The sequence below is a fragment of the Grammomys surdaster genome, unplaced genomic scaffold (genome assembly GCF_004785775.1).
Source record: "Grammomys surdaster isolate TR1022 unplaced genomic scaffold, NIH_TR_1.0 260, whole genome shotgun sequence".
Classification (NCBI taxonomy): Eukaryota; Metazoa; Chordata; class Mammalia; order Rodentia; family Muridae; genus Grammomys; species Grammomys surdaster.
Window position 1 is genome coordinate 100,248 of NW_021604701.1, and position 14,776 is coordinate 115,023.

Here is a 14,776-nt window from a genome sequence, read left to right on the forward strand (position 1 = left end):
ATATTTTTCAATACTGTTTTAAAAAGGACCCGATCATTTTCTTAGTTTTGTTTTCAGACTGTTGGCTTCTACAATTTAAACAGATCTCATCTTTTAAAAATATGTGTACCCTGCTCTATCATTAATGATAGTTCTGAGGGTGTATTTATAAGCCCAACTAAACTGTTTCTTTTGTAAGTTGGAGTAGTCATGTTGTTTTATCTCAGCAATAATAAAGTAACATACAGAGGCTTGTGTTAAGTCATGAAAGTGACAAAACCAGAGAGCAGCTAGGCATTAAACGGATAAAGCCAGATAAGCAGACCGTTGGAGTGTCCTGTGTTGTTGGTGTTTTATGGTTGTTATTCTGAATCATCAGAGCGCTTTATACAATGATTTCCCCAGGGAGCAATACACCAGTTAGTTCTCCAATACCAAATGGTCAGCCTTGAGAACATTCATACAAGTATCCTTGTATGGACTAAGCGATCCATATGTATGTGGCAACAATTAATGGAAAAGAGGCCTGGAAGGATATATGGGAGGGCTTGGAGGGAGGAAAGGGGGAAATGGAGTAATTATACTATAATCTCAAAGAATAAAATAAATTTTTCATTAATTTACTTATTTGTTCACTTTACACCCCTATCATTATCCCCCTCCTGGTTTCCCCTCACACCATCCCTCCCCCAACACCCCTTTCCTGGCAAGAAAAGAGGGTGGAGGTCCCCTTGGTTTATCCCCCCCACCCGGCACATCAGTGACTATACAGAGTTACAACAGTGCAGGCTGTACAGAGGCTGACTGGCTCTACAATCATGTCACTTCAGTAGCTCTTTCATTTAGTGTGTGCTTTCTCCTTCTATAGAGTATTTACAGTTCACTGTGTTATACATTGGTTATAATTTTTAGGCTTTGAAATTAAAACATAACAATGTTCTGATACTTGATCAGAGTATAAGAGGTTACTTTTGATTTACATTTGTTCTTCTCCCAAGTCCCCTGCAGCCTGTATTGCTGCAAGTAGTGGCTCCTTTCCTACGGTGTGTGATCAACAGACATCTAAAGATAGTCGTCAAGGCCAATGGCAACGCAGGAGAAGACTGGATGGAGCACTAAATAGAGTACCAATTGGATTTTATCAGAAAGTATGGAAAATTTTGCAGAAAGTGAGTATAACACAATGTTATTCTTTATTCCCCTCTTGAAATTCTGAATCTGTCTAGCTAATGTGACATAATCATAACATGATTGTAATTATATGGAGATGAAATGCTCAGATAAAGTATAGAGAAAAACACAAAGCATTTGATTTATTGACATTAATAATTTAGTCTATTTTCCTTATCGTTACAATGTATTGTTTCTAAAGAAGATTTTAAGAATTGTAACCTCTCTGCTTTGGGCTATAGTTGAACATTGTGGATATTGTAACACACTTGGTGCCAGTCAATAATGTGCTGCTAAGTAGCTCACTTACTTTGTTGGAATTATAAGAGTGGGGATATTATTTGTAGCTCTGAGCTATTCATATTTATATGTCACTACCATATAACAAATGACGTATGTGGGAAGTTTGCAGAGGCAGCTCTTACTTACATGCTTTCTTATATGAATACCACTGAACAAATGGAAAGCTACAATGATGTTCTTGTTGTTGATGATGATGGTTTGCTTTTTTTTTTTTGTTTTTATGGGGTTTTTTTGGGGGGTGTATTTATTTTATTTGTATGTGTGCCTGAGTATACTTATGTTCATGATGTTCCAGCAGAAGTCAGAAGATGGCATCAGATCTCCTAGAATTGGAGTTACAGGTAGTTAGTTGTGACCCATCATGTGGATGGGGTCTTCTGCAAGACTACTGTCTTAGTTAGGGTTACACTGTTGTGAACAGACACCATGACCAAGGCAACTCTTATAGGGACAACATTTAATTGGGGCTGGCTTACAGGTTCAGAGGTTCAGTCCATTATCATCAAGGAAGGAACATGGCAGCATCCAGGCAGGCATAGTTCCGGAGGAACTGAGAGTTCTACATCTTCATCTGAAGGCTGCTAGCAGAATACTGGCTTCCAGGCAGCTAAGAAGATGGTCTTAAAGCCCATATCCACAGTGAGACACCTACTCCAACAAGGCCACACCTTCTAATAGTGCCATTCCCTGGGCCAAGCATATAGAAACCATTACAACTAGTATCTGCTCTTAACCTTTGAGCCATCTCTCCAGCTCTGAATTGTTTTAAGACAGGGTTTGTCTAGGCTGGCCTCCAATTCAAGATCCTCCCACCTCAGACTCTTGGTATGCTAAGATTACTGGCATGCACCACCACACCCAGCCTAGATAAAACTCTTAGTATGATTAGTATTTGTTCTTATTTCTAAAGCTTATTTTACAAAAGACATGTAACGGTATATCCCACCATTATGGTGATGCTAGTTTTTATAGAGGGCCAGGAAGACCATTATGCTCATTGACTGGTCTTATTTATGCAAATACAGTCATTTTTTTTCTTTCTCCTGAGATAGCGCTCATGTATCTCAGGCTGGCCTTACTGTAACCAAGGATGACTTTGCTGATCCTTCTGCCTTTGCCTCCTGGCTGCCAGGATTACAGGTGTGTACTACCACACGCAGTTAGTTATGCTGCTCTGGGAAGTGAGCCAAAGGCTTCGTGCGTGTGAGGCAAGCACTGTACCAACTGAGCTACATCTCCATTGCATAGGTTTCATTTACAGTCTACTTTTGCTTCATTTCCCTTAAGAAGGACATGAGAAATAGTTCACTAATGGCACCATAACCTTGATGTAGGTTATGATGTCAGCACAGTGATCTTCCAGGTAACAATAGAAATAGCAGAAGTTGATTCCTCAGAGTCTTTGCTCTAAGGATCTTCATTTTATAGATTACTTGGAGTCTGCTTTGTTACAGCTAACTATTATAACGTGACAGAGAGCAGTATATATTGTCTCTCTCCAGTTACTCATAGATTACCACAATTCACTGTAATAGACATGGACTTAGGTGCTCCACCCACAGAAGAACATCTGTTCTTTGTCATCAAGGGGTTGAATCTAGTGACTACCTTCTTTCAAAACAACTGTTCTAGAAGGCCAAAATGATTTGTAATAACGATACCTAATCACAAGGCAGGCAAAATGATTCTTGCCACCATGATTAACCATCTGAGTTCCATCCAAGGACCCACATGATGGAAAACAAGAACTGATTCCTGCAAGTTGCCCTCTGACTTGCACATGTTTGTTGACTTGTGCCTGCCCTGACTCCCACCACACACAAATACATGTTTTAAAGGATGTTTACTACAAGGCTGTAGGAATAAAAACAAAGGACTATTTAAGTCTGCCAGGGAAGAATGGGTATTTTTTGACAGAATCAAAACCTAGACTTGGTATCTTAAAGAGGTTAAACCCATGCCTTTCCAGACATGAAATTAACAATAATTTTTTACATTTTTCTAAGCTGGTAATTGAATTTACAGAGATTACTTAGAATCTGGAATATAGCATGTAACTGTCCAACTGAGTCAGTAAACCTGTTGGTCATATGTAATTGTTTTATATAGTGTTTTGGCTTCTATATAGTCTTAAAAAAGTGATTAATTTCCACTGCTTGTTAGTAGTTGAGTTGATATGCTAGAGAAAGGCAAAGAATTACTCTGTTGATCCAGGTATGAGGTTCCACACCTGTACTTGAAAGCACTGAGGAGATGAAGACAGAATTTCCAGTGTCCAAGAGCATCCTCAGCCACAGTGTCAAATAATGACAATGATAATAGCATTTATTGAGTGTCTACTATGCACCAGGCTGTCTTCTGGTTATTCCCATTACAAAAGACAAAATAGCCAACAATTCTGTCCTTGGGGAACTTATATTACTTGCAATAAGTATTAAACAACAAATAATATATCTAAAATGTTAAAAGATGATAGGAAAATAGGACAGGATAAGAATATTGATAAAGTGTGGTATGTGTTTTCCCACTTCTTCCTATGTGGTGTCCAGGGACACCAAATGGGGAAGGATGGAACAGAACCATGTTCTGCAGTCTACATCTTCCTTTGGTGTGTCCAGACTCCAGTATACACGTGACAGGAAAGGGTGAAGTGAAGTCCAGAGTAGGTAGGTCACAGGACCCCAGCCCTGCAGTGACAGGTAGAGGGTATAGGGATTTTGGATTCCCCAGACAAGGTCAGAGAAAGAGAAGCCCTGCTGGTAAAGGGCTTTTTTTGCTAAGCTCAGAAGGCTGTCAGAACAGTGGTAGACTTTGACCTTAATCAGCAGTGCCCAACAATGAAGGACTCAACTAGAACAAGTGGGAATGGTTCATGTACAGTAATGTACAGTGTGAGTCATTTTTGTAGCCTAAGTCTATTTAATTTCTTAAAAAAATTGTGTGTGTGTGTGTGTGTGTATACACATGATGGTGGGGGACACATGCCAGAGCATACATGTGGAGGTTAGAGAACAACTTTGTAAAGTATGCTCACCATTTCCTCCTTTACTTGGGATTATGGGAGTAAAGTCATGTTATTGGGCTTGCATGAGTGTTGGCAAGCACCTTTTACCTGTCAAGCCATCTTGCCAGCCTTTGAAGCACACTTAGAAATATGAGGTCTCTCCTTCTGGCCTCCCAGTTGTTAGCTCATTTCTGGTAATAACATGTTTTTCTTTTCGCAGTGTCATGGGCTTTCTGTGGAAGGTTTTGTTCTTCCCTCTTCAACCACTAGGGAGGTAAGAGTCTGTCTTTTCTATTTACGTGAAAGGTTACCATCTGAAAATGTTCAGTTATCAGTTATTGGATTGATATTGATTGAATTGATATTATAGAAACTAAACATATCAATTAGTTTTAACAGTAACAGACCTACCGTTTTATAAATCAGCTGACTGTGAAATGCATGAAGGAGGTAAAGATGGAATGAGAATATCACACAGTAATAATATGGTGCTGGAGAACTGGCTCACTCAGCAAACTGCTTGCCGTGCAAGCCTGAGTCTTGTCTTCTCTGGATTATTTTCTTCGAGCAGAGTCCCAGAAATAAGATTTTAGGTTAGAGCACATTTACACTTTTATGACTTTTATTATGCATTACCAGTTTGCCTTCCAAATTGATTAAACCAATTTATACCATTTCATTAAAGGGGCTGAAGCCATATTGTAGTTACAAGGCTTTTTACTGCTTTTCAAAGAAAAGGATTCATGTTCTTGGGTGATGGGATCTTAGAAAGTGATTTTTTTTTTCTTTTTTGGTCACAGATGACCCCAGGCGAGATTAAATTCTCTGTCCATGTGGAGTCTGTCCTGAATCGGGTACCTCAGCCAGAGTACCGGCAACTTCTGGTTGAAGCCATCCTTGTTCTCACAATGCTGGCAGATATTGAAATTCATAGCATTGGGAGCATCATTGCTGTGGAAAAAATAGTTCATATTGCCAACGACTTGTTCCTTCAAGAACAGGTAGGTTCCCTGATGTAGAATACACCTGCAGTCACTGCATCTAGGAGTTTGGAGGCAGGAGGATTGGGAGAGCAAGGACAGGCTCAGCTATTTAGTGAATTTAAGAACATCTTTAGCTACAGGAGACCCAAACCCTACAACAGATGTTTCCTTCTCTTAGCCACTGTGAGAGAAGACAGAGGTATCCAAACAAAATACGAAGGAATATAAGACAAGGTAGGGGTCCCAATGTAGTCTCACTAGGGTTATCTCCAAGTGCTAATAACATTCTCTGTTATTGGCAAATGTGACTCATTTAATCAATTTGTAATTGATATTTTAATTTCAAAGTGCTTTTTAATAGAAAATTCTAAATAGTAATTAAAATAATGTAGGGAGTCTAGTGACAAGTGCTATGTATAGAAATTCATATCCATCCTTCATAACCCTTCATGTCCCCTTCTGGTTAGACAGCCGAAGCACTGGTGAAGGGAGGGAGCTCAGAGGTATAGTAATTAGAGTCTGACTTAGTAGGATCAGTAACTTTTCCCTTTCACTGTGTTTTCCCACCCTTTTAAACCAAATAGAAAACCCTCGGCGCAGATGATATCATGTTGGCAAAGGATCCTGCATCTGGCATCTGTACTCTTCTGTATGACAGTGCACCCAGTGGCAGATTTGGCACCATGACCTACCTCTCCAAGGCAGCTGCCACCTATGTGCAGGAGTTCCTACCACACAGCCTCTGTGCCATGCAGTGATGGCTGTGGGTTCTGGCTGCTCGACGACTTCAGTATCTAGCCCGTCTGCTTGATTATGCATGGAACTGACATGTTACTGCCTGATAACTCCCCCGTGTCCCCTTCCTGCCCCATCCCTCCCAAGAAGAGAGAATTTGGCTGATAATCTCACTACTTTTGAAGAAAGAACCTTTATCTGGAGACTTGCCTCCAGAGTGAAGGTTCAACGGGGCCTGCAATCACTATCCCTACTTCTTTTATGGTTCATAAAAGTCTGCATGTGTTTTTATTCTGTAGAGCTGTTACTGGCTTAGTGTTTTAAACTCCTACTGGGGAGCAGGTATTAATAACTTATTCCTGTAAGTTGGTTTTCTTATTTGTTAGTTTTTATGTGTGTATATGAGTGGTGAGTATTGATTGGGCCATCATTTCAAGAGAGTAGATGCTAAGGTGAATTTTATGCTGCTGTAAATTGGAACTGTCTACTCTAAGTGCCTTTACTTAGGAAAAGCCAGTACCAGATCATGGCTTCCTTCTTCACTCAAAGGCTGCTTTGCTCTGAGTGGTGAAATAGTGGTTTTTGTAGAAACATTGCCTTTCATTGTTCTTTCTGTATCTGCCCACAATGCCTACCGTCTTTTTGGTGAAATATTAAAAAAATGTAAGCTCACATGGAAGTTTAAGGATGTCTGTGTTAACAGTTGGAATAACTCAGAGAAATGGAGCCAGGAGCCTAATCCCAGAGAGAAAGGGAAAGGGGAGAAGTTTACATGTAGTGCTTTACACACAGGGAGCCAAGAGACCATCAGCAGGAGGTAAGTTGCTTGTGGACAGCTTTGGACACCAAATCCTTGCCTCTAGAGTGTAGCCACACACAACACATAGGGTAACTGAAGCCTATCTTAAGCAAAGAGAAACCCACCAGTCCAGTCTGTGGCTGCACTACTGAACACCCCTTTCCTGGACCTTGGTTTTCCATCTCACCAATCAGTCCCCAGCACATCCAGATACCCTTAACTCCCTCCACATTCATTCTTCACTTGTTTTATTACATTTGTTTTTACTTTTTAATTCTAGTACTTATATCCTTTAATCTTGGTAACTGTGGCCAAATGTTATACATATCTGTGTGTGCTTGTAAGTGGTTAAATAATTTGTAAGTATTTTTGATGTGTCTCTCTGTCTCTGCATGGATGAACTGAAAAAGAATGTAAATAATATTGCAAACCAAGGCCTGGTCATACTCGCTGCTAATCTAAGTACTTGAGAAGCTGAGGCAGGAGGATCATGAATTCAAAGCCAGCCTGGGATACATAGCAAGTTTCAGGACAGCGTGGGTATGAGACTTTGTTGCAAAAACCTTTGAAAGCATACTGTGCCTATGTGAGAGAGTGGAATGGCTGGCCTCAGGCTGACACTTGAAGGGTAGTGGAAATAGCCCTTCTGGCCTATTTTCTGCTTCGCTGTGTAGGTATCCTGGCTCAATAGAGGTTTCTCCCTATTTTTCTTGTTTCTACCCAGAGAATTTCCTACTCAACTCCCCCTTGCCCTCAAAATTGTAAGGGTTTTCTCCCAGAACACTAATGGGTATGATGGGGCAGAGAGCTCAAAACAGTCACAGAGTCAGGACGAGTCTTCTGAGCACCCCAGCTAAGTGATGTGTGCTTGCCCTCAGGTGATGGGAGCAGAAGGCTGCCGGGCCACCTCTCCCCTCTCACAACAACAGGAAAGAACATTCTGAGTCATGGCTTTCTGGTCACTTTTGAGGAGAACGTACAACCTGTTCTGTACCGGTTTGTCTTTTCATGGCCTGTAAGTGCATCCTGGTCACAGGAAGCACACCAAGCACTGTGAGTGGGAGCTACCACTTCTTCCTGAACCTTTGGTTTTTGAATTAACATTGATGACTACATTTCTCTGGAGTTACTGATTTGCCTGTGGATATAATGCTCAGACAGTGGTATTTAATTTTTAAAGTAACTTTTCAGAAACTATTACTGGCATTTTGTTCATTTTAAGACTGTTAACATGAAAAAACATGCTGGAACTTTTTTAAAACACATAATGTCTTAAAATTAGAATAAAGAGTAAAACTTGACTATGTCTAGCATTACTGCACAAAAGCTTTTCTGGTTTGTGACTGAATCTAATTCATGATTATTTCACAAAATGTTTTGTTATACAGTATACTCAAAGCTCATTAACCGGGTCAAATAAGACTAACACTTATATACTGTACATTATCACATACCATATGTAGACCCCACAGGTTTAGTGCTATCTTTAGACAGACTGTCCACTAAAATATAAGATGGGTGTTTACTCTGTTTCAGCTCTATATAAGTGCTGTTTCTAAACTACTAGAAAATAACTCGTTTGTTCTAAGTATTCTCAATATTTCACATATTGTTTAAAATACTCACTGGCTTGAGCTTGGTGGTCGGAGCACACGCCTTTAATCCTAGCACTCAGGAGGCAGAAGCACGTGGCTCTCTGTGAGTTATAGGCCAGCCTGGGCTACAGAGTGAGTTCCAAGATAGCCAGGACTACACAGAGAAACTCTATCTTAGAAAAAACAAAGTAAAACCCAAATCTCACTAGCCATTTCTATAACAAAAGGTACTTATCAAGCAAAGATGAACAGTCTGTCTACATGCCCTACCTAGATAATTTACTTTTACTACAATCTAGGAACTTGACCCAACTGGTATGGCAAAAGTTGTAACCCTTAGCCATAGTTTACAGAATCATATATGTGTGTGTGTGTGTGTGTTTTCATATACGTCAGCTGCTTGTGTATCATGCTGGTGCACACGCATGTGGAGGCCAAGACTCAACCTGGGGTATCATTCCTCAGAAGCACCTTCCCCCACTTTGTAGTAGATTCCTTTATGGGGATCTGGGACATACCAGTTAGACTACACTAACTGGTCAGTGAACCTCAAGGATCCTTCTGTCTGGGTCCCCAGCACCACACCCAGTTTCTTCTATGGGTCCTCATGCCTGCATAGCAAGCACTTGACTCACCAAGCCATCTCCCTGCCCCTTAGTCTTTATTTTTGTTCAATTGAAGTAACTGCTGATCTTTGTTTGGTCAGTAGAGTCCTTATTTATGCTTCTTTTCCTGGCTTCATTTTTAATATCACAAGTATTCTAGGGTGGATAATATAATTACCTTGTATCTTGTAGGAGTCTGATTTCTTTTAAGGCTGTACCTCAAAGCCAAAAACCTGTTCTCAAAGCACTAGAAGTATTTGACATCAGTGAATGGGATTTAGAGAACAGGTAAAACTTTGCACACATATTAAAGATGTTTGACATATGTTGTAGTAATTATTTAAAATAGGCCTCTGGCGATCAAGCCGACTATCTAAGCTGCAGCGGCTCTGCCTAGCCCAGCCGCCATGTTTCTCGGCCAGAGGCCACGTGCATGCTGCAGCTAGAAATGGCCAACTGGAAACACCAGCCCTGCCACCCACAAGATGTCAGCATGGGAGATGGCTCAATCTCCCACGCTGTCTCTGCAAGGCTGGGCATTGCCTAGACCATCCCGCCATCCACATGGGCCCAGTAGAAAGATGAGACTCTAATCCTTAAAGATTAATCAAAGGCTTATATATTTGGTAATGATCAGTAACACGATACCCATACAATCAGAAGTGTAACCCAATACCCAACCTAGATATACCAACTACTGCTACAGACATGTGACCCATCTGCCTCCATCTCCTCTCTGTCTCTCTCCTAGCTCCTCCTCTTTTTCCTCTTATTACTCCTCCTCTTCCTCTCCTAACTTCTCCCACCTTAGCTCCTCCTACAGATTTAAGTCTTTAAAAATAAATACTATGTTCATTCTTGCCAAATGCATACATCATCTTGCCTTTGCAGTCAACATCTGAGGTAAGTAGTGCTGATACCCCCATCTTACTATAGGTGAGGGAACATAAGCAGTGATGGCTGAAGCAAATTGCCCAAGGTAAATTAGCTAGCAAGTTGCTGTTCTGGGATTTGAACTCCTATACCGACTTTAGAGTTCTCATTCATAACTATTTCATTCTTCAAGGAAGATATGTTAGGAGATGATGGGAAGACAAGGCTCAGAATGCTGAAATGGAAAGGCTGTGAACTGAGTAAAGGCAGCCAATGGTAAAATGCTATCTTTATATATTCCTTTTTCCTTTTCCTGCCTCTGCCAGCAAAGGGAGACCCACCAAAGAAACTGTCCTGTCCATTCTGACTTTGCAGGTTCCAACATTACCTTTGGCAATGGTAAGAGAAAGCTACTCAAGTAATTGTTTAGGGCCATCACCTCTCCCACTGCTTGTTTGTCCCAGCATAAAGTTTCTTACTGGTAAAGGATCTTTGGCTGTTTTTGAGATATATATTGTATGGTAACCCTTATAAAAACTCTGCTCCTCTGATCTTTTTTATAACTCAGTGTGTCTCTTTTGTCTCTTTTCTGGAGACACTACCTACCTCCTCCCCTCCTCCTAATATCCACACATAGGAATCTCAAAAATTATTTTTCTTCCAACCCGAAGATCCTCACAAAACAGGTCTTAATTTACATCCAGTTTGTGTAAACAGACTCTCTCCCCTCCCCTTCCCTCCTTTCCTTACCCTCCTCTGGAGGTAGGTGTTGGCACTCGTGTACATGTGTGGAAGCCAGAGGTTGGCAACGGGTGTCTGCTTCAATCACTTTCCACCTACTTTTAGAGATGCAGTTTCTCATCAAACCTGCACTCAAGGAGATCTGCCTATTTCTGCATCCCTAGCACTGAGATGTCGAGCAACTGGCTTTTATGTGGGTGCTCAGGATCTAAATCAGGTCATCATGATTGTCCAGCAAACACTTTACTGACTGAGCTATCTCCCCAGTCCCATTTTTTAAAAAATAAATCCACTCTGGTGCTGCAAAGATAATGGATTGCAGGGCAGTAGAGGACAGGAGAGGTCTGGGAAGATAGCTCAGTTGGTAAAGTACTTGTTGTGCTTAAATTCAGGCCCAGAACCCACATTTTAAAAGCTGGGCATGGCGACACACATATAAATCCACTGCTGGGGATGTGGATGCGGATCCTTGGGGCTTGCTAGCCAACCAGAGTGGCCTACTCAGCAAGTTCCAGGCCAGTAAGATACCATGTCTCAAAAAACAAGGTGAATGGCACCTGAGAAGTTATACTTACAGAAACACACATGCACCCTTGTTGTGTGACTGACTTTTCCTGGGAAGATACAATAAACAGTCTACTCATGGCAGATAGGGAACCCACAACAAAAAGTACAGATACCACCAAAGTCAAACTTTGTGTACCACTGAGTTTTATTGAAGTTATTTACAGGAGCAGCAATGACTCAAAGAAAGCTGCATCACCAAAGCCCATGCCAGCATGGGTGACAGCTCACAAAGCCTGAAAATCTGGAGCACACTGTACAGCTTATAGGCAGCTCAACAAGTTGGAGAGTGTCCTTTCCAGGTGGCTCAGCTGGTCTTTTGATTCTTCCAGGCAGTTTGGCTGGTCTCTGCTTCTTCCAAGAAACTTTGTCTGAGAGGGAATCAGCAGTGTTTACTCTTAGGAGAGAGAGGGCCTAAGGAATCTGGTCAGTTTCAGGGACTTCCTGAGCTATTTTAAGTTGTTTAGATTCTTTCTTATCATGAGCTATTTTAAGTTATTTCCTGTCTTAAGGAACTTCCCTGCAGGAGGGGTGTGTTTGAATATTGAAAAAAACAGCTACCCAACAATCCTGCACATAGGCACACCCAACAAAGAGTAGAAATAAAAACCAGATAGATATTTAAGAAAGTTGAGACCAGAGATGGTAGTGTGTGCCATGTACATGTATATGTATGGTTTTTTTTTTTAATGGATGGAGCAAAAGTCCCCATGAGCAAGTTCCAACACAGAAATTATTAAGTGCCAACACAGAAAGATCTTACTCATTCTGGATGAAAAATAAACTCCAACCTTTACTACTCAGAGAAAGAAAAAGCTTCTAGCTTTCTATTGTTGAAAGTAAGGAGAAAAAAAAACCCTAAGTAAGAAAAAACTTTGTCCTCATTATTGCTAAAAGAAAAAAGCCTCATCTCTCTACTGGTGAAAGAAAAAAAACCTTTTTCCTTTTTATTGCTGAATGAAAGAGCCTCATCCTTGTCAGTAAGAAGCAGCCTGCTTTCTTTCCTGTGCAGTTAGCCTATGACACATGAAGGCTTACAGAACTCTAATTGGAGCTTTCATACTAATGAGGGCTCAAAATTACTTGTATAAATTTAGGAATTCTATAAAACCATTATTAAGAATTACGAAATCATCAATTTGTCTACATAGCATTCCTACACGAGAGTACATTTTCATTGATCTGCAGAAAATCCGTCCAATAGGGTGGGCTAATGCCCAAGAATCATTAGAATATATTATAATGACAGGAAACACATATCAACAATAAGAATCAATCCTGAGATGAAATTTTTCTGAAGGTCCTGCAATTCAGAATTTACCCACTGCAGCCATCCAAACATAATGGATCATCACCAGGAAAGTCACCTGCATTCCTTTAGCCAATCCCAGATGGCTCCTGACAAGAGATAATGGCGTGCGCGCGTGTGTGCACACACACACACACACACACACACCAACAATTAGAAGGAAAGGCCAGATACCTATTTAAGGGAGTTCAAACCCGAGTTGATGGTAGCCAGTCCGGGGTAGCAGCTGTGTGAAGGGGGAGAAGCGAGTGCATTTAAGGCTTGTCTGAGGAATGGCGATGGGTCTGATGGAAATTGCTGATGGGTTGGATCTGCAGGTGAAAGAACAGAAAGGGACGCAGAAAGCCCTTAGGTTTCTGGCTTGTCCAAGAGGGACAAGTGTAAAAATGGAGAAAAGGCTAGAAAGGACTTGGATGGGGGAAATTAGACGTTTCGTTTTGAAAACATGAACATTATATCCAGAAGTTATAAGCTATAGCCACCTATTTCACCCATACTACCCTGGATATCTTAACTACTTATAACTTCATCTTTATTATTTTTTAGTATGGAAAAGTGTGTGCATGTGTGTCTGTGCGAGTGTGTGTGTGTGTGTGTGTGTGTGTGTCCCTCCTAGAGCACAAGACAATCATAGGTAGCAGCTGTGGACAATTGGAAGCAGCCCCATATCACCCACCTGGGATTAAAACAAGAAAATTCACTTACCAATTGGGTTTTTAAAGAAAGCAAAATTCTCCCTACACTACCCTCTAAGTTCTTCCTCCACACGGCCTTGTTTCTTTTTGGTGCTGCAAAGATTAAGCACACAGTCTGTCTCTGAACCCAACTTTCTTATACTGGACCTGGTAGCCTTCTCTTCACCCAGATTTTAAACTTTCCAAGGATGCCAACAGTGCTCTTTCATCTCCTTCACTCTCTGCACTCTCCAAGTAGCAAGGAGGCCTTATTGAGCTTCCCCTGTGCTCTGCTGTTTCCTTTCTCTTCCCATCCTGGCAGCCTACTTTGAATCACTGATCACTGCATATCTAGACTTTTGTGGCATCCACTGCTCCAGTCTTTCAAGTCGCTAATTTTCATACACACTGCTGCTCTAGAATATTTTTCTGAAGATTATAAGGAATTTGGGTCTAGTTCACTTGCCTGGCAGACACAGGCCCGGATTTCATTCCCACCACTACAAAAAACGCCTCTCCGATTTAGAAAAGAATGAAGTATGTTTTCATTAGCCTAGTACTGAAGCCTTTCATGATCTTTCCTGTTCCACTAAAATATAGTACATGGGGGGTTTTTTGCTATTATTCATGGATTTATTTATTTTGATGTGGGGGACAGGGACTAGTAGCCCTGGCTGGCCTAGGCTGGCCTCAAACTTGTGATTCTTCTGCCTCTGCTTCTTGAATACTTGGATTGCTGGCACCTGCACCAAGTCCAGCTTTCTTCTTTGTATTGAAATTGTTTCTATGTTGTTATTGTGTGTGCCAGGTGCTCCTATGTAATGGTGCAAGTATATGGAGGTCAGAGGACAACTTGCAAAAGGTATTTTTCACTTTCTACTATGTGGCATCCAGAAATTGAATTCAGGTCATCAAGCTTAGCAGCAAGTACCTTGACCTGCTGAACAATCTTACCTGTCACAGTTCTTTGTATTTTTTTTTTTATCTAAGCTGCTCCTCCTTCCAGTCAGCAGGCCCTCTCATCCTCACCAAGCACAGTATTGTACATCTCATAAGATATTCTCAAATGCTAGTAAGAATCCTACTTAACTATTTACTGTTAAGTACTTAATGCTTATTAAGTAAGGTAAGCACCCCCATTCATTATCTGGTTCTGTTATTAATATGGTTTCTAATGCAGTAGCCTTATTTTATCTATTATAATGCAGATTCCCTAAGAACACAGTGTATCTTTGAATCCAAAGCTAAAGTGTACACTTAGCTGATAGAAGTTCTTGAGTAATTGAATGATTACAACACTTTGAGCTAGTTCTATAGACAAATACAAATAAAGCATAACTCGTTCCATTCTAACTGGAGAACAAATGCATCACACACACACACAGAGAGAGAGAGAGAGAGAGAGAGAGAGAGAGAGAGAGAGAGAGAGAGAGAGAGAGAGA

General features: G+C 40.9%; 1 protein-coding gene and 1 long non-coding RNA gene across 3 annotated transcripts in view; one reads left to right on the plus strand and one right to left on the minus strand.

Annotated features, from left to right (window-relative positions):
* Phka1 (phosphorylase kinase regulatory subunit alpha 1) overlaps nt 1-8,274 on the plus strand; it is a 98,360-nt gene extending 90,086 nt beyond the window's left edge. For both annotated transcript variants that reach the window (XM_028775792.1, XM_028775794.1), the window contains 4 exons: nt 978-1,148; nt 4,677-4,730; nt 5,257-5,457; nt 6,024-8,274. In XM_028775792.1, the coding sequence (XP_028631625.1) occupies nt 978-1,148; nt 4,677-4,730; nt 5,257-5,457; nt 6,024-6,197 (600 nt within the window). In that variant the 3' untranslated portion in view covers nt 6,198-8,274. The remainder of the gene's footprint in view (nt 1-977; nt 1,149-4,676; nt 4,731-5,256; nt 5,458-6,023) is intronic.
* A 3,387-nt stretch (nt 8,275-11,661) lies between these two features.
* LOC114627885 overlaps nt 11,662-14,776 on the minus strand; it is a 5,208-nt gene continuing 2,093 nt past the window's right edge. The window contains exons 2-3 of the long non-coding RNA XR_003712413.1: nt 12,835-12,971; nt 11,662-11,722 (exon numbers count right to left, since the gene is read on the minus strand). This is a non-coding gene — a long non-coding RNA (uncharacterized LOC114627885). The remainder of the gene's footprint in view (nt 11,723-12,834; nt 12,972-14,776) is intronic.